The 23,396-nt window shown below is 41.8% G+C and overlaps 1 protein-coding gene across 3 annotated transcripts in view; it reads left to right on the top strand.

Annotated features, from left to right (window-relative positions):
• LOC126092069 (intraflagellar transport protein 57 homolog) overlaps positions 1 to 23,396 on the top strand; it is a 181,548-nt gene that overhangs the window by 150,563 nt on the left and 7,589 nt on the right. For all 3 annotated transcript variants that reach the window (XM_049907486.1, XM_049907485.1, XM_049907483.1), the window contains exons 7-8: positions 7,336 to 7,532; positions 21,115 to 21,259. In XM_049907486.1, coding sequence (XP_049763443.1) covers positions 7,336 to 7,532; positions 21,115 to 21,259 — 342 coding nt within the window. The remainder of the gene's footprint in view (positions 1 to 7,335; positions 7,533 to 21,114; positions 21,260 to 23,396) is intronic.

Genomic DNA, 23,396 nt, shown 5'->3' with positions numbered 1-23,396 from the left:
GTATTGAAGTCGCCACAGGGGCAAAGTTTACCCAACAGCTTTCAAACTACAACCAGCAGCAATGACCATTCACTAGCCGTAACAAGTTGCACCACCCCTAGAGACTGAAGTCTGTCTGATCTACTTTCACTTGATCTTTCAGTGGTACAGGAATAGGACACAAACAACAAAAATGAGGAAGAGTGGTGTACTTCAAAGAAATATGGGCAGAAAAATTTGTGGCACGCTCTATACCTTCCGAAAATAAGTCTAAAAGCTCCTCACACAGTGTTTCCAGTTGAGAATATGGTACCTGATCGGTCACAAGGTGAGCTGCATCGGCGATAGAAAATACAAATGCCCGAAATGCGTCTGTCCCGAACAAGTTCTCAACACAGCAACCACCAAAAATGTAATGGAACAAACCACTGACTTGTAAGAGGCATATGCCACAAATTTTACCAAAAGTACAATGTTCTGTTTGTTATTACTGACCAGCTTCCATGTGACTGGTGTTAATGGAAGTAAGCCTAAACTCACATAGGTTTGAGAATTCAATAACGCCACTGCAGCACCTGTGTCACCTGTAGCCAAAGCACTTGGCAAAAAACACTTCACTCAATAAACAAATTGGGAGAAGTCACAAGCATTGGAGTCACACAGTTTGCATTTGTGTCCGTATACTGAGAAACCTTTGGTTAACGACACACGGAAGTGATGTGGCCTTTCTTCTGGCAAGCCTTACAAGTAGCTGAGTGCTTAGGGCACGTCAAACATTCGTGCTGGACAAAACGGAAAGGACAACACAGAAACAGAGAATGGTGATGCTGACGAGGTGGCAGTTGCGACTGCTTGGACCGGTGTTGGTCTGCTCGGTACTGGACCTGCATATTTGCTGCTGTCACTGCTGCTTCCTCATGCAAGCTGTCTGTTGTCCTGGTGGGCACGTCTTGTGACACTACTGCCACATCACCCCATGCTTCAGTTTGGTTGCCCACTGCCCAAGAAACTTCAAAAGATTGTGCTATTTGCAAAACTACTGGTGCACTTCCTTGTCTGGAGCTAAACAGATAATTGCATCATGCACCATAGAGTCTGCATAAGAGTCTTATGGGTATCAGTAACGAATTGACACTTACGGCTAAGGCCACGAAGTTCAGCTGCCCAGGCCCTGTATGATTGGTTTGGTTTCTTGCTGCATTGCTAGAATTCAACTTGCACTGCTATGACATGCATTTGTTTGCAGTGGTGTTTGGACAATCAACTGCACATGGTTCTGCTGCCAGTTCTTTTAAAGTGCAAGTTTACACAGTAATTGATACACCAAAGGTGGATTCCCAAGAAGAATAAGACTGCACAAATTCGAGTCCCTTGTACAACGATGTGTGAGTCTTTTCTCGTAAGCTTCCCAATCCTCAAATGAATCATCATATAGAGGAAAAGCGGATGGATAGACCAGTGGAACGGCCCACTGTCTCTTAAAGAAAGCTGAGAAAGGGGTCACTGACGAAGTAAGCTGTTCAATCAGGGCCAGTAGCATCACGTCCATAGTGACTAACCCTGATGAAACCACACTTAAAGAATGCACACGTGGAAACCATTTCAAACTTGCCACCAATCATGCAGTAACTGAGTAATACACAAAACTGACCCAAGTACCAGGTGTACCGGTATGAAATGAGCGTTTTTTGTGAAAATGAAACACTAACTTTGAATTGGAAAGTAAAAACATTTTATTCAAAGTACTGACCATTCCTTTCTATACATTTTGACCACCTTTCTGCCAATTTGTGGACACCACACCAATATAAATGTTCGTCTTTTGAAGCAAACCAATCAGACATCCAATTTTCAACTTCTTCATAGGAATCGAAGTGTTCCTCTGCCAATGCGTGTCCCATTGATGAAAACAAATGGTAGTCGGAAGGGACCAAGTCTGGTGAATACGGTGGGTGGGGTAGCAGCTCCCAGCCAAGTGTTTTGATTGTATCCTGAACCAGTTTTGCTTTGTGTGCAGGTGCATTGTCATGTAAAAAAATTACTTTGCCATGTCTTCTGGCCCATTCTGGTCTTTTTTCGATCAATGCATAGTTCAAATTGATCATTTGTTGTCTGTAGCGATTAGTATTCACAGTTTCACCGTGTTTTAGAAGCTCATGATGCACCACACCTTTCTGATCCCACCAAACACAGAGCATTGTCTTCTTGCCGAATCGATCTGGTTTTGCAGTCAATGTTGATGGTTGTCCCTGATTAACCCATGATTTTTCCCATTTAGGATTCTTAAAATAAATCCATTTTTCAACGCCAGTAACAGTTCGATGTAAAATTGATTTTCTTTCATGTCTTTGAATCAAAATTTGACAAATGGTTTTTCGGTTTTCCATCTGTCGTTCATTCAATTCATGTGGCACCCATTTTCCACACTTTTGGAACTTTCCCATAGCTTTCAAATGGTCAGAAGTTGTTTGTTGTGCAACATTTAGCATTGCTGCCATTTGCTCTGACTCAAAGCATCATCTTCATCCAATATTGCTTGCAATTCGGTATCTTCAAACTTTATTGGTGGTGTTCCACGTTCTTCATTTCATACATCAAAATCATTATTTCTGAACCATTGAAATCATCTTTTGCATATTGCTTCTGATAGAGCATGATCATCATATGCCTCGACAAGCATTCGATGCGACTCTGCAGCACTTTTTTTCAAATGAAAACAAAAAATTAATGCTTTCTGCAAATCATCACTTTCTGGTACAAAATTTGACATTGTTAACACGATGAAAACTAATGATGTTGTTTGTCCCATGATTTGATGTATACTGAATATCTTTGACAGGTGTCATACCAACCAAACAAAACAAAATTAAGGCTCATTCACAACAAATGTTCCCTATCGACACATTTGTATCTTAACGCTCATTTCATACTGGTACACCTGGTAATATGAATATGCCTTTATTTGTAAACCTTTGAACGATAACAGAAATAAACTTCTCTGGACTCCACTAGTAGCAAGACAAAAAGAATCATACAGATGGTGCATTACAAGTGATACACAGAACAACTGATGTGAGCAGTACAAACTAAAAGAACATAGCAAGGGTGAGTCAGCACTGCTCTGCGCATGTATAGGAATGAGTCAGCGGTAAAGACGCGGAGAAGACTGTGCTGCGTGTATACTTCCTACAGGTGGCCTCTAGTAGCCAGCACACACTGATACAGTTGGTGCTTGATTTAAGTACACATGCTTGGCAACAGTGCACTTGGAGCAACCACATTCACATTCACTGGTAGCTTGATACAGCAAATTGTGTAAAAGTACAAAATGTTCAGGGATGAATTCTGTTGTCAGTTAATACTGAATGAACATACAAAGATAGTGGCTAAAAGAATGTCATCAGCGTGATATGCTCTTCGGGTTTTATGTTATGCTCTTAGGGTTTTATCAACAGTTTGTAACAGCACGTCATGTGGTGACTTACTATTCTTATGTACACTGAGTTCTTAACTATAGGATTCTTTTCTGAGGATCAAAAGCACAAAACAGGAACACAGTTTTTAAACTGCAGAAAACAGCTATGAGAATGATATATATGTGGCAGTTGGACTCATTGTAAAGAACTATTTTTAAAAAAATGGGCATTCTTACTACACCAGGAGAACATGTCTACCAATCTGTAGTGCATATCAGAGAAAACATTACTAAATATTTCAGTATCTGTTCTACACATAATCATGAAACAAGAGGCAGTTTGGACTTGCATTTACCAAGGAAAACAAACAAAAAACTCCGAACAGCATTTGCTGTCAGGGAATAAAATTCTGGGATAAATTTCCCAAGGAAATGAAAGGGTTATTGGAATGCATTTTTTCATAAAGGCAACTGAAATATTCTCCGTAAGTAACACATATTACACAATTGAAGGTTACTTACAGGACTCAGCTTAGGAGTTAATAATGAAAAGGGATGACTACAACATCCTTCACATTTCAGTACATGATCATGGTTAACTGCTTTAACAAGAAGGTTATGCACCAGGATGTAAAGTCCATGATAGAAATGTCTTCGTCATTCTCCTGAGTTCAACATCCCATCCATCATTGAGAGAGGCTGATTCAGTCTTGCCGGTAGACAGAGGAAAGGACAGGGAAGGGTATGTACAGCCATGCAGTCAGTTTTCCAAACAAACCAGAGTTAGTGCAAGGGGTATAATACCATCTTCATGGTCCAGAAATCATTCACAGGTGTCCTCAGCGTGTGCAATGATGGAGAGCAAAACTATGTTTTATACTATACATTATCTGAAGCAAATTATTGAAAATCAAAGAACATTGTACAGTAGGGACAAACTGAATGAGGCAATGCAGCTGTTAAGATACTGACCTCATATTCGAAAGAATGAAGTTAGCTATGTATCGGCCATTCTAATTTAAGGTTTTCTGCTGTTTTCCTAAATCACGTTAGGCAAATGCCATGATGGTTCCTTTACAAAGACCATGGCTAACCAAATTTCATATCCTCATAGAGCATTCTTACGTATTCTGTGTGTATCTACATTTTGAACTGTTAATTTTCGTTGTATTACCATGGCAATCCCTATATCATTGTGAGATGATCCGCAGATGAATATAAAAAAATATCACGACATACCAACACCAAACTGTATGAAGCACAAAGAAATATGCAGTTTCATAACGTCTCAGTAAGCTATGAATCAAGTTTACTATGTGTCTGAATAAATTCACACAGGATTCTGAAGCTTGTCATTGAGGTATAAATCTCGAGATTTCATATCTGTGGCTGAAATTTTTCAAAAGAGAAAAATCAAAAGCATGACACACACACACACACACACACACACACACACACACACAGTATTTCAGTAACGGCATAAGTGGTCTTCGATAGACATACTAATGGAATGACATGATAAAATCACATCAAGGTGTGCAAATGTTGTAAAAGGCATTGGAGATTGGGGCTATGGGAGAAAGCAGATCCACAGAACTGGAGACTGAGTATTTGAAATAAATGGTAAGATGTTAGAAACAATGATCTGGTTTGTATGTTATGTTGTTGCATAACTCAGAGTGAACTGGTAAGCTGGCAAGAAATAAATTAAGATTTAATATTTTTCATTATACTATTTAACTGTATTGGAAAGACTTGCATCACATTCACAAATTCAGTGCATTATATCCTGTGGTATGAGGTCTATTCAAAAATTTCCGCAATTTTGTCCACAACATTTTTTCCATGCTTTCCTTTTACTTATAGCGCATCTACTCCACAGTTGATACACCACTCGCAATGCTATTTCCACTTCAGAAGCAGTCTTGATGTGCCTCTTCCTGGATTGCGCAAAGTGCCGATTATGAATTTTTCTTTTATCTCGTCTGTTCTTGCAAATCTTTGTCCTTTCAACAGGGTTTTCAACTTCGGTAATAAAAAGAAGTCCACAGGGGCCAGGTCTGGAGAGTATGGAGGATGAGGCAGCACAGTGAATTAGTTTTCTTGTACAATAGCCATGCACCAACAGGGATGAATGTCTGGTTGCGTTATTTTGATGCAAGAGCCATGAATTGTCTTGCCACATTTCAAGCCGTTTCATTCCCACATTTTCTCACAGGCATTGCAACACATCCCAGTACTACAAATAATCAACAGTCTGTCCCTGTGGTACAAATTTATGATTAGCTAATCTGCCCCAAAATGAGTTTTTTTTTCTGACCCGTTATGAATATTGAACCTTGTCCTCAATATCATAAGCTACCTTTCATCACCAGTTGTGATTTTCTTAAGAAACATCTAATTCTTATTTGTGCGACCCAAAAGCTGTTCACAGATAGCAAGGCAAATGTCTTTCTGACCTCGACTTATGAGCTGTGGGACAAACTTGCCAGCAACACGATGCATTCCAAGATTAGTGTCAGAATTTGGTGATGTGATCCCACTGAAATGTTACGTTCTTCTGCAATCTCTCGGACAGTCAGTCTTTTACTGGCACACACAATTTCATTGAGTTTCCTGACATGAATGTCATTAGTAGACATCGAAGGGCATCCTGAACGAGGGTCACCTTTAACTTCCGTCCGGCCATTTTTAAGCAGTATGAACCATTCGTAAAACTGAGTACGCGTCTGGCCATCCTGATTTAGGTTTTCTGTGATTTCCCTAAATCACTCCAGGCAAATGCCGGGTTGGTTCCTCTGAAAGGGCAGAGCCGACTTCCTTCCCAATCCTTCCCTAATCTGATGAGACCGATGACCACGCTGTCTGGTCTCCTTCCCCAAACCAACCAACCAACCAACCAACCAAAACCGAGTACGGCTTAAGCACTCATCACCGTAGACTTCCTGCATCACGTGATGTGTATCTGTAAAGGTTTTCTTGAGTTTCACGCAAAATGTAATGCAGATGCGTTGCTCCTCTAACTTTGCAATCTTGAAATTTGTAAGCAGTGTGACACAATGTTGCTCAATATAGCATTGAACAATAACTAGCAGACATATAACAATGAAACTTCTGGCAATTACACATTAAACACAGGCATGTGCAGGGATGCCGACCGCATTTTCTCCAACACACCATCGGCGCAAAATTGCAAGTGTTCCAGAATATTTTAACAGATCTTGTATAATGCATAAAAATTGTTAACTGATTTTCAAATAACAGTGTTCTAAACATACACAAGCTTTATTAATCAAAGCTAAGGCAACTGAGGTGATTTATTCCATCACACTATTCTGGTATGCTCATCTGTTCAACATCATGAGCAATTATTTCTAATAACTGTTACATAGGATTGACTGAAACATTTTTGTGGCTATTCTACAACTTCTTTCATATTTTCTAAAATACATGCTGATTTGTGATTTAAATTACACTGTCTTAGAAATTTAATGTCGAACTACCTTTTTAAGTCTCTTTTCTGTGGCACTACCAGTTATTTTTCCAAAACTTAATCTCTCATTGCAGTTGCTAGTCTGTTTCCAAATCTTCCAGTATTTCCTTTGTACTGGGTTCTGCCTTCTCATTTTTTTTCCATCATGTTTTTCCATGTGATCATTTTCCCTCTACATTACACACAGTTCCTATCGAAATTTCCACTTTTACTATTCCCGTTGATTATTATGTAGTCTTATTCATTCATTGGTATAATTTTCTTTGTTTAATTTGTGTCAATTACCTCAATATTTACACTAATTTATAATTCTCTCTTTTACGTTCACTTACGCACCATTTTATCTCTAAATCCTTACTATCTGGTGACTGATCCCGAATTTGATTGTCAACATAAAAGTGGACACTAAAAGACTGTCAGATGCTGGCAATATGTTATTTCCTTTCAGATGCAAGTGACTGGCGGTCCCGATTGGAACAGATGCGAAAACATCGTACAGGAATGGAGGATGCTCTCACAAGTGCGCAGACACAGCTGAGTCGCCTGCATACTGATGTGGAACACACACTGGACAAAGTGGCAAGCCGTGAGCGCTATTTGAATGCTCAGCTTGAGCCTTTGCTTGTTCAGTATCGTGCTCTTAAGGTATTGTTACTCCAATACATTGCATTGAGCTTATATCTCTTTTCATTTGTTTAAATACAACCTTGCTGTTTGCAGTTTTTGAAAAAAGTGGTCAACTTCCTTTAGATTCTTTCCTTGGTTATCGTCTATAACAACAATGCCTTCCAAGTAGCTGACAAACAATGGTACTGGGGAATCCATTCCTTTAAATATTGTTTGTAGCAGCACTGGTGCATGCAATTCCCAAGTGTAACCTTTTGTATCTGTAGGGACTAAATTGGGTGTTCAGCAGAGCTGCCTTTTGTGGTTCTTCCTTCAAGAGAATTTGAAGGCATGAATATGCAAAGTCTGTTTTGCAAGAAACCCTGACTACCAGATAGCTTGGCTAAAAGCTTCTGAGAATTTGGAATGAGATAGACATCCATGGCCAGTTAAGCCTTTATCATTGCATTAAAATTCCCTCAGATGCAGAAAGGTTTTTTATGGAGGCAGGGGATGGGACAGCTAGATGCGTCATCCATTGGTCAGAGAGTACTAGTTTCAGATTGCATTGCTATTGTAGCCAGTTGAGCTTAACTGTGAGTGCGCCTCTTGTATTGTGAACAATACAGTTTGTAAGCACAAAAAATGTTGAAACAGCTGATGGTTTCAGAGTTAATTTGAGCTCAGTAGTCTGTTGCACAGACCAGCCCTAGGACAAATGAGGGGCCAAATTTCACACACGTCGTACCCATTAATTGAAGAGGAGGACAATCCGAAAATCATTTCATTGTACCCATAATGAAGAACCAGAATGTATGAAGGCATCCAATTCAAAAATATTTTTACATCTAGATGATCCAGTATTAATAAATTTGTCATCAGGAGATGTGCTTGTATCTGATGTCCACTGAAAAGACTCCTGTGTAACAGGATCTGTTGATTCCCATATTCTAATATCTTCCCCAAGGATAGCGACAAATCAGGATAACCCCAACATTTGTAGATAACAAGCTTAGTTATTGTGTTCTATGTGGCATTATTGGCTTGAAAATATAGAAATGGCATACATAATTATGATCAGATTTAAAAGAAAACAAGACAACTCTCTATGTTTTTCGGTTAAGGCGGTCTATTCTTATTAACATTCAAACATTCCAGACACATTCCCAGTGTCTGAGATCAACAACAGCTGTATTGATAAAAGAGAGCAAGAATCCTTGTCATCCACAAGTTTCTGGACTGTGCGGGCAGTTAAATTATTGATGTAATATATCTTTGCACTGCAGAGTTTACCTCTGTAGCTCAGTTGTCAGTGTGCCTGACTGCCATGCAGAGGTCGTAGGTCATCTGGTTAGATGGCTTTTTGGCAGGTACACATTTGGAAGAGGTGTAATAAATTCTGAAGCTATGTTTTGGCCAGGGTCACGTCTTTTGATGCTAGTATGTGCTGGCTTGCAGGCTGTGAGACTTTAAATGATTTAATGATATGTAACACGTCTTTCAATGTGGATCCCAGCAGTATCAGTGTCTCACAATGGGCTAACTCATCTGGCTAGAAGTAAAGTACTACAGCACACTTGAGTGATTCAACATATGATTTGTGTTTGTGTATGTTGGGTTATCCAAAGTGAATATTATAATTTTGACTAAGACCATGGAGATGAGCAGCTCATGGTGTATGGGTTATATCTGGTATTTTTTGGTATTGATGAAATCTGAAATCAGCCTGTTGTGTGACCTTCTTCTTCCTCTTAACCCGTCCACCATTACACGTGCACACTTTCTTTTTTGTGAGATCCATAACAGATTACATAATTCCTCAAATAGCAAGTTAACAGGATCTGCCAATGATGCAAATGCATGCAACGAGGCGAATAGTTTGAGTTTACCTTGTATGCAGTGAAATGTTGATACCGGCAGCAAAGATATTCACACCAGTTCTCTTTTGTGTCATTATATGATGGTTTTGGTGGTCATGGTGGTGGTGGTATGACACAGCTGTATCTGCTGTTGCAGTAAGTCTCTTAGGTTGTTGTTGGGAGAACTATTTCTGTTACTGTAGTAACACGAGCTGCAGCTGTTGTTGTTGGTGCCTGCCCCAATAGTTTTAATGAATTGTGTTCTGTATCTTTAATGTTTTTCTCTCAAGTATTTCTTTTACCTTGTTGACACTTTTCTACCTGAGCTAGTGATTCCCTCTGTGTTCACTGTAATAGTACTGGATGTTTAAGGTTTGTGTATTGTTCCATCATTGTTCCACATTCGTAATTATATTACATGTTTCAATCATTCTTGATCGTCTACATATCTAAAACTAAATATGTACATCTAATATTTTACGATAAGTAGAAAAGAAAAGCATTGTCCATAAACATAGAATTTACGTAAATAGTTGTGTCAGCAATCCATCTTGTCTACTCAGAAGCACATATCAGAGTACTGTGTTTTGCAACTACAGTCAATGTTTTAAATAGGCATATGTTGGAGGTGGAGGGGGGGGGGGGGGGTGAAGTGAGGCTGATACGGGTAGTGGAAAGGAAGCAGGGAGAGTATGGTGGAGAAGTCATGAGTTTAACAAGAAAGAACGTGCTAAAATTATAGACAGTATAATTATGTAAAAATTCTCATTGGAGGACTAATACTGTAAAACAATAGGTATGTAAAATGTAAAGGGCGTAAAATAGCGAAATTATAAAATAGAGCATGGGGGAAGTGAGGGAGGACAAAGTGGGGGGGGGGGGGCAGGGTTTAGTTGCAGGGATGCTATGGGCTTAACAAGAGAGGGTCTTATACTAAAATTGCAAAAAATCAATAATGTAAAAAATCTCCTGTTAAGATACCAGAATGGATGTGTAAAAATGTAAACTGAGGATAAAATAGTAGATTATAAAAGTGGAAATAAAGTAGTGAAAACTGAATTAGTACCTGCAGGCATTCAAAGTGTGAAACTTTGAAAGTGTAAAGTCATAAATTCTTACTCTGAAAGTATAAAGATAAAATTGTATAATTTTTTCATTAAAAAATTAAAATTTTTGTCCTAGAACAATGGATGTATAAATAGTGAAAGAAAAATATTGTAAAATTACGGAAGTGGAATTATGTAGAAGACCTATAACTGCATGAAGTGTCTTTAAATATTATGAATTGTTTTGCAGTATGTACATCATTGATTTTGGCATGAGACCCTCTCTTGTTAAGCCCATAGCATGCCTGCCACTATCCCTCATCCTCTCCCCACCCCACTCCACCGCCCCTTGCTTCTTTGCGTGCTTTCAATCCCCCCTCGCTCCATTTTATAATTTTCATATTTTAATGCCGTTTGCATTTTAATTACCATTGGTCTACACTATTAGTGTTACAATGGGGAAGTGTACATAATTATATGTCATATAGTTTTAGCATGACCTCTTCTTCTTCTTCTTCTTCTTCTTCTTCTTCTTCTCTTTTTTTTGGGGGGGGTGGGGGGGGGGGGGGATTTGCAAACACGGCCAACACAAGGAGCTGCAAATCAAAAGATGGATATGACCTCTAACATGAATTCCCCGTCATCTCCTCTCTGCTCCCTTTCCCCTCCCATGACCAACTGCACTCTATTTGCCCTCCCCACCCCCCTGCCTTCAACATATATGTTGTGACTCACCGATCTTTCAAAGTGCCGCCCCGCAGTTACTAGCATCCTCTACATGCGGCACTGTCTGCCAGCTATGCAGCAGCAGCGCCACCTAAGCGGCCAGCCAGACCCGATAGACTCGGACTCAGTTATGATTTGACTGGTAAAGTGACACATGTCTTACTCTGTTTACTTTATCTGTGACTTTCATGTATTGCGTCGTCCTTGAAATTTTGTTCAGCTTGAAGTTAAAACAATTGGCGACGAGGATGGGATTTTTCTTTTCCATCGTTGACCCACGTGTTTCCATGGCTACTTTAGAGCAAATATTGCAAGGTCTCATAGAACAGCAAACGCTTCTCACAAATGCTATTCGTGATTTCGTCGCGGCATCAGATGCGGGGCATCTCTCGTCGTTGTCTCTACCTTCTTTTCCTCCTTACAACGAGACAGTGGAAGACTGGTCTGATTATGGAAAATGTCTTCGACAGCACTTCTTGGCATTTCATGTCGCGGATGACCAAACGTGTAAGTCTCTGTTACTTTCATGGATTTCACCTCAAATGTATCGGTTGTTGTCGCAATTGGCTCCTTTGAAAGATCCTACATCTTTATCCTATGCTGAAATTTGCTCACTTCTGTCTGTCGATTTTCAAAAGCATACGCATGTGGTAGCCTCTCGTGTTGCCTTTTATTGTTGTCAAAAACAACCAAATCAGTCCTATCACACTTGGGCTGCTGAACTTCATGGCCTCAGTAGAAAGTGTCAATTTGTTACTGAAGTTCACAAAGAATCCTATGCCGATTCCATGGTACAGGGTGCTATTATCCGGTCAGCGCCCGACAAAGAAGTTGGGCAATGTGCCCTTGAGTTGGCAAATCTGACTCTAGATGAAGTCCTATCCATCGCTCAGTCTTTTGAAATTTCTCGCAGCACTGGAGGGCAAATAGAGGCGTGGGGTGACGTCGCAGAAATACAACCTCTGTGCGCTGTTGATGAAGCGTGTGGCGTGTCCCCGCCGGCTGACGTGGCCGCAGTACACTCCCAAGCGCAGCCTCGGCCTAACCATAAACAAACCTCTAAGAAACTGCAGCAAAACCCACGGCAACTTCCTTCATGTCCGCGGTGTTTTACGAAACATTCACGAGAGGATTGTCCACAACGTTGGGCTGTGTGTCACAACTGCAAAAAAAAGTGCCATGTGTCATCCGTTTGCAAATCCGACCGCATACTTGATGTTCATGAACAAGGCGCTGATTCTGATTCTGTGTTGTCTGTCAATTGTACTTCTTCCCTTTCAGGGAAGTTATTCTTCACTGTCCAAATACTTGGTTGAGATGTTCGCATGCAGGTGGATACTGGTTCTGCTGCCACTATCTTCAATTCTCAGACGTATCTTCAGTTGGGTTCTCAAATCCTGTCACTTGTCACTAGGCAATTACGGACTTACAATAAACAGCAGATTTCTCTCTTGCGACAATTTGATGCTGAGGTATCTTACAAATCTGTTGTTTGCACTGTTCCCATATTTGCTGTCGACCATAGTAACGCAGAGAATCTTTTTGGTTTCGATGCCTTTCGCGTTTTTGGGTTCTCCAAGGATGACTCTGTCAATATCGTCTCTGATGCTATTCCTTGTGCTCAATTGGATTCCTTGTCAATGACATTTTCGTCCCTTTTTCTCCTGGGTTAAGCCATGCAAACGACTTTGAAGCTCATATCACTCTCAAACCCACTGCTCGGCCTAAGTTTTTTCGGGCTCGGCCCATTCCTGTGGCCCTTCGTGATCAGGTCAAACAGGAGCTGAATCGTCTCACTGCTTCAGGAGTCTTACTTCCTGTCACTTCCGGTGAGTGGTCCTCTCCTGTCGTTGTCGTTGCTAAGCCTTATGGTGATATTCGTCTCTGTGGCGATCTCAAAGCCACTGTAAATGCTCAATTCCTTATTGACACTAACCCTATGCCTCAACCGGAAGAATTGTTCACTAAACTTGCTGGAGGCCAGTATTTTTCTAAACTTGACGTGTCAGAAGCTTATCATCAACTTCTTCCCGACGCTGCTTCCCGGCAGTTTCTGGTCCTTAACGTGCCTTTCGGCCTCTATCAATACCAACAATTGCCATTCGGGGTTGCCAGCACTCCTGCTCTCTTTCAGCAATTCTCGGAACAATTATTGCTCACTGTCCCTGTGTGTATAAATTACACGGACGACATTGTTGTCACTGGCTCCACCACTGAAGAACTTCTTCAGAATCTCCACACACTTTTTCATGTCTTACAGACTGCTGGTCTTAAGTGTAATCTTCAGAAATCAAAATTTTTTCAGGCATCTATCACGTACTTGGGGTTTCAACTCTCTCGGGATGGTATTTGTCTGCTTCAGCAAACTGTCGCTGTGCTCGATGCCCTTCCTCGCCCTACATCTGTTAAGGAACTGCAGGCCTTCTTGGGGAAAATAGCATGCTATCACAGGTTTTTGCCGTCTACTGGTTCGGTGGCTCAGCTGTTGCATCGCCTGTTGCATAAAAACATGCCTTTTCACTGGTCTGTGTCATGCGATGCGGCTTTCCAGAAATTGAAGACTATGCTGAAACAGGCCCCGTGCCTGGCTACTTATCGACCTGGTCAACATCTTGTTCTTGCCATGGATGCCTCTCAATACAGGGTCGGTGCAGTCCTTGCACACCATTTTTCTGATGGTTCTGAACAACCCATTGCTTATGCCTCCAAAACACTGACGGATGCCCAACAAAAGTTTTCTCAAAATGAAGAGCTTTGGCCATTATTTATGCTCTTCATAAGTTTGGTGTTTTTCTCTATGGATCCAAATTTCATCTTGCCATGGATCACAAACCACTTGTTTCCTTATTTCATCCATCAACGTCACTTCCCGACAAGGCTGCACACCGCCTCCAGCGTTGGGCTCTTTATTTGTCTTGTTTCAATTATGAGATTCATTTCCGGCCAACGGCTCAACATGCAAATGCTGATGCACTGTCTCGCCTTCCCATGGGTCCTGATCTGGCATTCGATAGGGACGAACTTTTGTGTTTGCACCTGGATGTTGCCGAGCAGTGGGTTGTGGATGGGTTCCCCATCACTGGGGACCGACTGGCGGCTGCTACAGGTTCTGACCCTACCCTCTCCCGGGTTTTACGCTGTATTCAGAAGGGTTGGCCAGATCGTCCGTCCGCTAAGACTTCTGATCCGTTGCGGAACTACTACGCTTTGCGTTATCGCCTCATGGCTAGGGACGGTGTTATCCTCCTTTCCACTGAAAATGCTTCGCCGCGTGTTGTGGTACCTACGTCTTTGCATGCTTCGGTCTTGCGCCTCCTTCACCAAGGGCACTGGGGTGTCTCTCGCACAAAATCTCAAAATCTCTGGCGCGCTGTCATGTGTACTGGCCCAGCATCAACTCTGAAATCGCGCACATGGTCGCTGTCTGCGGCACTTGTACATCACAGGCAGCAGCCCCGAAGTCATCTTTGTCACCGTGGCCTTCACCTGAGAAGCCCTGGGAGCGTATTTATGCTGACTTTGTGGGACCTTTTTTAGGTACTTATTGGCTTCTCGTTATTGATGCCTGCTCTAACTTTCCTTTCATTGTCCATTGCATGTCACCTACCACTGCGGCAACCACCAATGCTCTAGCTCGCATTTTCTCTTTGGAAGGCCTTCCCTCTACTCTTGTTACTGATAATGGTGTGCAATTTGCCTCTTCCGATTGTGCGGATTTTGGTGCCCGTCACGGCGTCATGCATGTCACGGCCCCTCCGTTCCATCCACAGTCAAACGGTGAGGCTGAACGACTGGTCCACACATTTAAGGCTCAGATGAGGAAACTCCTGAGTTCTTCTGCTTCTTACCGTTTCACCCCCGTGGGCGACCACAGCCCGGCTAAGCTCTTACATGGCCGACAGCCCCACACACTACTTCGTCTTCTGCGGCCTTCCACCTCACAGCCGCTGGTGCCTTCGCTTGGCCGGTTCACCACTGGCGACCTTGTATGGATACGGGGATATGGCAGGCGGCCAAAATGGAGTCCTGGCCGCATCTTGCGACACCGTGGCCGACACCTGTATGAAATCCAGATGGATACGGGTGTTGCAGTGCGTCACTTGGACCAGCTTCGGCCTCGTGTGCCGGCAACGCCTGTTCCGGATGCCGCTACACCACCTTCGGCTCTACCTGACGCTCGGGATCCTGGAATCTGTCATTACTCACAACACAGTCCTCTCACCATCATATTGGTGCTAGCACAAGAACTGACGCCACCAGGAGTCGTGCCCTTCCAGGAACCAGATGACCATCCTCTGTCGGAGCAACTCTACTCGCCTCCTTCTCCAATGGGCGTGGACACATCACCCATGTCTCCTGTTATAACAGCCGGACTGGCCGCAATGGGCAGATAGGTGCACGGGGCCCCAGCAGATTCGACTCCCACGTCTCGTGTCATCTCGACTCGTTATCATCGGGGACACTTCCATCCATACGGGAAGCCTCCTCCTCGAGACTTTACGCCCAGTCAAGCAACACCTATGGATGTTAGCAATCTACAGGCCACCTCCATCAAGACCTGTGCAAAAACTTCAAAGGGGGGAAAAGTGTTGTGACTTGCCGATCTTTCAAAGTGCCGCCGTGCAGTTACGCGCGTCCTCTATATGCGGCGCTGTCCGCCAGCCATGCAGCAGCAGTGCCACCTAAGCAGCCAGCCAGCCAGCCAGAGGTCGCTAGACTCGGACTCAGTTATGATTTGACTGTTAAAGTGACACACGTCTTACTCTGTTTTCTTGATCTGTGACTTTCATGTATTGTGTCGTCCTTGAAATATATTTGTTCAACTTGAAGTTATAACAATATACCTATTTAAAACATTGACCACAGTTTGCAAAACACAATCCTCTGATATGTGGTACTGTTTGTATTCAGTTCTTTTCTTTTCTAGTTATCTTATAATATTAGATGGTACATATGTAGTTTTACTTTGTATTACATCTGAAGATGATCCAGAGTGACCGAAATATGTAATCTAATTAAAAAATGTGCAACTGAGATGGAACAATAAATGAGAATTATCTTAAATATCTATACAGTTGCTGAATCTCTCAAGCCAATTATGTCGACTACAATACAAGGCATGATCACACCGTATCAGTCTGCTAGATATTCATATTGTCAGTCTTTCAGACAGGATAACAGATATTCTGAAGCCCAGATCCTTAGCATCGGTTTTGCTGTAGAATTCTAGAACATTTTCTAAGTTTGAAATATAATAAATTTCATAAAGACTGAAAAACTTACGTGCACAAATCAGCACAGTTTTAGAATGCGTCATTTGTGTAAAATACAACTTGCCCTTTTCTCACATGATATGCTTCAAACTCTGGATGAAGGCCAATGGGCGCAGATTATGTATTTCTAGATTTCTGAAAAGCATTTGACACATTACTACATTGCAGAATGTTAACCGAGGCACGAGCCTACAGGATAGATTCCCAAATATGTGAGTGGTTCAAAGAATTCTTAAGTAACAGAACCTTGTGTGTTATCCACGAAGGTGAGTGGTCATCAGAGACAAGGGTATCATCAGGAGGGCCCAGGAAAGTGTGATGGAACTGCTGTTATTTTTTATATGCATAAATGATCTGGTGGATAAAGTTAGCTGAAAAACTTATGTGCACATATCAGCACAGTTTTAGAAAGCATCATTTGTGTGAAATACAACTTGCCCTTCTCTCACACAGTATGCTTCGTGTGCAGGAATGTGTCAAAGATGAGGGACTGTAGGATGATAAAAGATGACTTAGACAAAATTTCTCGTAGGTGTAATGAATGGCGACTGACTCTAAATGTAGACCAATGTAAGTTAATGTGGATAAGTAGGAAAATCAAACCGATAATATTCAGATACAGCATTAGCAGTGAACCTATTCTTGAGTACTGCTCGAGTGCTTAGGGTCCACACCAAGTCAGGTTAAAGGAAGACATTGAAGCACGCCACATGCAGGCTGCTAGATTTGTTACCAGTAGGTTCAAACAACATGCAAGTATTACAAAGATGCTTCACAAGCTCGAATGGGAATCCGTGGAGGGAGGGCAACGTTCAAGGGAAACTATTGAGAAAATTTAGAGACTGGCATTTGAAGCTGACTGTAGAACGATCCTACTGCCGCCAACATGTATTTCATGTAAGGACCACAAAGATAAGATAAGAGAAATTATGACATGGAGGCGTATAGACAGTTGTTTTTCGCTCATTCTATCTGTGAGAGGAACAGGAAAAGAAATGACTAGTGGTGGTACAGGGCACACTCTGCTGAGCACCATACTGTGGCTTTCGCATTGTTTATGTAGATGTAGATGTAGAATAATGAGCAATCTGCAATAAATGTCCTGTCCAAAAACCAGATGAGCAATCACTAAAAGTCCACTGCGTATCTGAAACATATCCGACCGAGATAACTGCACCGTCTGGTGACATGTAGACAGTGAGATCCAGAGATGATGTGTTTCTAGTCTGGATTGTTCTGTGTGCAGTCATAAGTGACTGGTTCTACCTATGTTACATGAGCCCATGGCAGGCATGGCCATGATACGGTATGGGTATCCATTGTCTCTCCCTCACCATTGTGGTTACGTAGCACTGGTGCATACTCGTCTTCCCTATGACATACAAGAAGATTCTCCTTTCAATAGGTAAGCATAATAAGCCATAAAAGTATTGTTGAATGAGAACCTGTCTTAACCATCTCTAAGACGATGATAAAATCTAAGGTGTGTAGCTTTATCAGAAGACAACGTGTAGAATATTGGAGTAAGATCCAAACACAAAAATATGGCTAATTAATGACGCCAAAATCATATTTTAAGAGAAGTTTTTCAAGCCTGGGCTTGAACAGAATGCAGATTAAACTCATGGTAAGTCTAATGACTGGTTATGGAAACTTCAGGAAACACCTGCGCAGGATTGTTACAGATAAAAGTGCAAGTAGGATTCGCACACTGAGGGTTCTGTGCAAACTTAATTCAATTTTTGCCTATTTTTGATGTATGTACTGGAAAGATATTGGTCTCTTGAATTTCAGGACTGTGTCAAAATATCTGTAGTACTTCCTCAGAGTAGGCCAGACATACAAAAAGAAGTGAGCATATTTTTATGTACTTCCTAAACCATGACTACAACTTAGATTTTATGTTTGCATGCAGTAATGTTTATCTATTATGCTTTTGATAGATGATGAATGCAAAAAGATATTTTTAATGTGATGTAATTACAATTCAACGATTTTCTGATTTTTTTCCTTTACTTGTACTTTGAAATTTTGCTTCTTCCAAATTTCATGATTCTAGGTCAATGGAAGTACGTTATTGGTTTTGATGAGTGAGGTTTTGAGTATCATAATATGCCACATAAATAGCTGTATCTTTTGATTACATTGACTTTGAAGTTTAGAATTTGTACACTGCTGAGGACCAGTGACCTTAAAATGTGACATAAATTTGAACTTGATATATCTATCCATTTGTGAGAAAAAGAGTTCTTAACAGTCAGACAGACAGACATATAGATGGACAACAATGTGATCCTACAAGGATTCTTGTTATTACACTCCTGGAAATGGAAAAAAGAACACATTGACACCGGTGTGTCAGACCCACCATACTTGCTCCGGACACTGCGAGAGGGCTGTACAAGCAATGATCACACGCACGGCACAGCGGACACACCAGGAACCGCGGTGTTGGCCGTCGAATGGCGCTAGCTGCGCAGCATTTGTGCACCGCCGCCGTCAGTGTCAGCCAGTTTGCCGTGCCATACGGAGCTCCATCGCAGTCTTTAACACTGGTAGCATGCCGCGACAGCGTGGACGTGAACCGTATGTGCAGTTGACGGACTTTAAACGAGGGCGTATAGTGGGCATGCGGGAGGCCGGGTGGACGTACCGCCGAATTGCTCAACACGCGGGGCGTGAGGTCTCCACAGTACATCGATGTTGTCGCCAGTGGTCAGCGGAAGGTGGACGTGCCCGTCAACCTGGGACTGGACCGCAGCGACGCACGGATGCACGCCAAGACCGTAGGATCCTACGCAGTGCCGTAGGGGACCGCACCGCCACTTCCCAGCAAATTAGGGACACTGTTGCTCCTGGGGTATCGGCGAGGACCATTCGCAACCGTCTCCATGAAGCTGGGCTACGATCCCGCACACCGTTAGGCCGTCTTCCGCTCACGCCCCAACATCGTGCAGCCCGCCTCCAGTGGTGTCGCGACAGGCGTGAATGGAGGGACGAATGGAGACGTGTCGTCTTCAGCGATGAGAGTCGCTTCTGCCTTGGTGCTAATGATGGTCGTATGCGTGTTTGGCGCCGTGCAGGTGAGCGCCACAATCAGGACTGCATACGACCGAGGCACACAGGGCCAACACCCGGCATCATGGTGTGGGGAGCGATCTCCTACACTGGCCGTACACCACTGGTGATGATCGAGGGGACACTGAATAGTGCACGGTACATCCAAACCGTCATCGAACCCATCGTTCTACCATTCCTAGACCGGCAAGGGAACTTGCTGTTCCAACAGGACAATGCACGTCCGCATGTATCCCGTGCCACCCAACGTGCTCTAGAAGGTGTAAGTCAACTACCCTGGCCAGCAAGATCTCCGGATCTGTCCCCCATTGAGCATGTTTGGGACTGGATGAAGCGTCGTCTCACGCGGTCTGCACGTCCAGCACGAACGCTGGTCCAACTGAGGCGCCAGGTGGAAATGGCATGGCAAGCCATTCCACAGGACTACATCCAGCATCTCTACGATCGTCTCCATGGGAGAATAGCAGCCTGCATTGCTGCGAAAGGTGGATATACACTGTACTAGTGCCGACATTGTGCATGCTCTGTTGCCTGTGTCTATGTGCCTGTGGTTCTGTCAGTGTGATCATGTGATGTATCTGACCCCAGGAATGTGTCAATAAAGTTTCCCCTTCCTGGGACAATGAATTCACGGTGTTCTTATTTCAATTTCCAGGAGTGTATTTTTACAGATCAAGGCATGGAACCCTAAAAAGCACCCATCTGCACACTATGTGGTGTAGGGGATGAAACTACATTACATTTAATCTTCCAGTACAAAATGCTGTAGGGCAAAAGATGCAAAATGTTTGGGTAATTAATTCCTGTGGAAACTGTGCTAAAGAAAGGCTTAATGAAGTGTCTCCTACTACCTACTCTTCGAAGGGTCTGGTTGGCTTTACTAGAATAACCATATAATAATTATTTTTGGTGCAAGAAACAGAAGTCTAAGGTAACTTTTATTTTACCTCCCTGATTAAATCAAATCAAATCAAGTCTCTTAAGGCAGAAACATTAACAGTCTCTTCATGGCATATTCATTCTTATGAATATAGCCAAAGCTATATTGAAAGAAATTGTAGCTTCTGCAACCTCAAAGCGACAGAAAAATTTCAATTACTCTTCAGTTATACTCCTAGAGATATATTTTATTATTTGCCTAATGGTATAAATAATCTCAGTCACAGTAAAGCAACTTTAATAGTGAATAGAGATTGCTTGAGCTAGACATTTCTTTCTGTTTCAGATATTATTTTTACATTAGAGATTAATACCATCATGTAATCGTGAGGCTAGTAAAATTTAGTCTTACACCTAATATTGCCATAAATTGCCAGTACAAGTAGGTTAACACTACTCATAATTTGTTTTCGATATACTTTATAGAAGTTGTCTAGAGTGACCCATTGCTCCTGTTAATGTGTGTTTGTTCATTCCATACCCCTTGTGGCTCTCCTTCATAATGGGATTAATGGAAGTAAGTGTGTCAATGAATGGATGAATGGGAAGCAAAACTGGAATACTATGAAGAAAAGAACAGAACTTTTTATTATTTTAGTAGTGTGATTTCTCTCACAGAGTCAAGTTTCCTTTCTTCTAGGTTTTCTCATTGTTGTTTGTGTTTTAAATATTCACTTATGTAACATCTCTAATCTTACAGGATGAGCATTCTCGTTTGAGCACATCCTATCGTGAAATGAGTGCCAGGGTTGCAGAGCGTACTAAAATATTATCTCAGCTTTCGGAAGAACTCGATGCTGTGAAACGGGAAATGGAAGAACGAAGTTCCAGCATGACAGATGGCAGTAAGCTCCAAGCATTTTTTCAATAATTATATGTTTATTACATATGTTTTCATGAGAAAAGAAATTGTTAAAATATTGTGAGAAAATGTAGTCATTATAAACTGATATAGTGCTGTCCCCCATATTCGTGTATCATTTGATAATGTTTTCACCTTTGTGTGTCTGTTACAACCAACATCCTCTATATTCTGCTGTGTCATTCTAGGCTTTACCTGTCCCTGCTGTTTTACCCCTCTAGTGCTTCTTCCAGAGCCTAGTTTACTGTTCCTTGATGCCATAGTAGGCATCCCCCTAACCTGTTCATTCTTCTAATCAGGGCCTTTTGTAGATGTCTTTCCCTACCTGTTCATGGTAGTGCTTATCCATTTTGTAGCTATCTGTCCCGTTGACTGTTAACATTCTTCAATAGCACCACATTTCAAATGCTTCCACTTTCTTCTTCTCTGGAATTCAGAGGGCCCATCTTTCATTCTCACACAAGGCTGTGCTCCAGACGTGCATTTTCAGAAACTTCTCACTCAGTTTATTCAGGGTTCACATCAAAAGTTTCAAGGACAAAATTCTCCAGTGAATCAGAAGGGCTAGAACGATGGGTCTCAGCTAACAGATGCAATGTGGCTCTGTCACTTCCAGGCAATGACAGAGTGAGGATAACATTTTGTGCATAGTGGGTTTTTGTGGTATGTCAAGATTTGAGATGCAGTGGTTAAGCAAGTAATGATATGCAATCAAATTTTATGTCAAACTAAAAACAGTTGGGCTCTGTGATTGTAGGCCTGATTCAGAAAGCTTTCTGGGAGGAAGCTATGTCCGAGACAAGAATTTACAATTGGACAAGAAGTTCTGGGAGGACTGAAAAAAATGACAGTGAGCACTTCGGGCACCTGTCACTGCCTCAAATGCCTGAAAATGTAGAGAAAGTGAGAAAAGATTTGAACGAGAAGGAACACTTGAGCATAAGGATGATAGCGGAGGGTTGCAATATGCTGAGATTGAATATTTATAGTATTTTAGGAAACAAATTAGGGAAGAGGAAGCTGTGGCAGCCCCAATTTTGATTGTGAGTGAGTCCTTTCAACTGCACTTTATCATCATCTTTGTCGTTACTTTGTTTATACTTAAGCCATATTTTGTGCCAGTTCTTTTGACAGATTTTCTAAGACTTTCTTACATTTGAGCGGAAGGGCTGTGTTGTTGGTGAGACAGTCAAACACTGATGTATTAGGTCTACTTTTGCAGACACTGCATGTGCTGCCAAGACATATTAGTTCAAAAAAAAACTAAAGATATTCCAATGAACCAGACCCTAAAAAGCAATAATTCCACTGATGATGATGGTGTTTGTGACAGAATGTGTTAAAATCTGATGCTGACTTAATAGGATTACCTTTAAACTATCTTTGTTATCAATCAATGACTCAGGGAATATTTCCTAGCAGGCTTCAATATGCTGCGGTAAAACTTATGTTTAAAACTGGAGATAGGCAGACCACCTCTAATGACAGACCTGTTTCTCTCCTTCCAGTCTTCCTAGAATAATTTTTAAAAGTGGCTTGTGATAGAATACTGGCTCATTTAACTAAGAAGAAATTGTTAACTGCCTCTCAGTTTAGCTCTCATAGAACAGAGTATGAGACCTAACAAATAAAATCCTGGCAGAGCTAAACAAGCAAAATGATCCTGTTGGTTTTGTGACCCTGCACAAACCTTTGATTGTTCAGATCACAAAATTCTGCTTGAAAGACTGTGTTATGGCATTAATAGCATCCCCTTTGTGTGGATGTGAAGCAGAAGGTTCCATTGACAGACTACACATCACAGTCATGAAACTAAACTAAGAATGGAAGGAATATAACATGTGGGTATCCCACAAGGATCAGTACTGGGCACTCTACTTTTCTTAACCTATGTAAATTACCTTCCAATGACTGTAAGTGGTGGTTCAAAAACAGTTGCTTGGTAGCATTGTAAGTATGCAGTAAATATCATACATTAAATCAAACAACCTGTATAAAATTCCTTGGGTTCCAATTGGATAACAAGTGAAAATAGAGTCAATGCGCAGTTAAATTAATCAAGCAGCTCAGATCAGAAATTAATCAAGAAGGTCAGTTCAGAATCTTCATCCCATTGAAGC

Source organism: Schistocerca cancellata, chromosome 7 (assembly GCF_023864275.1).
Source record: "Schistocerca cancellata isolate TAMUIC-IGC-003103 chromosome 7, iqSchCanc2.1, whole genome shotgun sequence".
Taxonomy (NCBI): Eukaryota; Metazoa; Arthropoda; class Insecta; order Orthoptera; family Acrididae; genus Schistocerca; species Schistocerca cancellata.
Note: the sequence above shows the minus strand (reverse complement) of the source record. Positions and strands in the feature narration are given on the sequence as shown.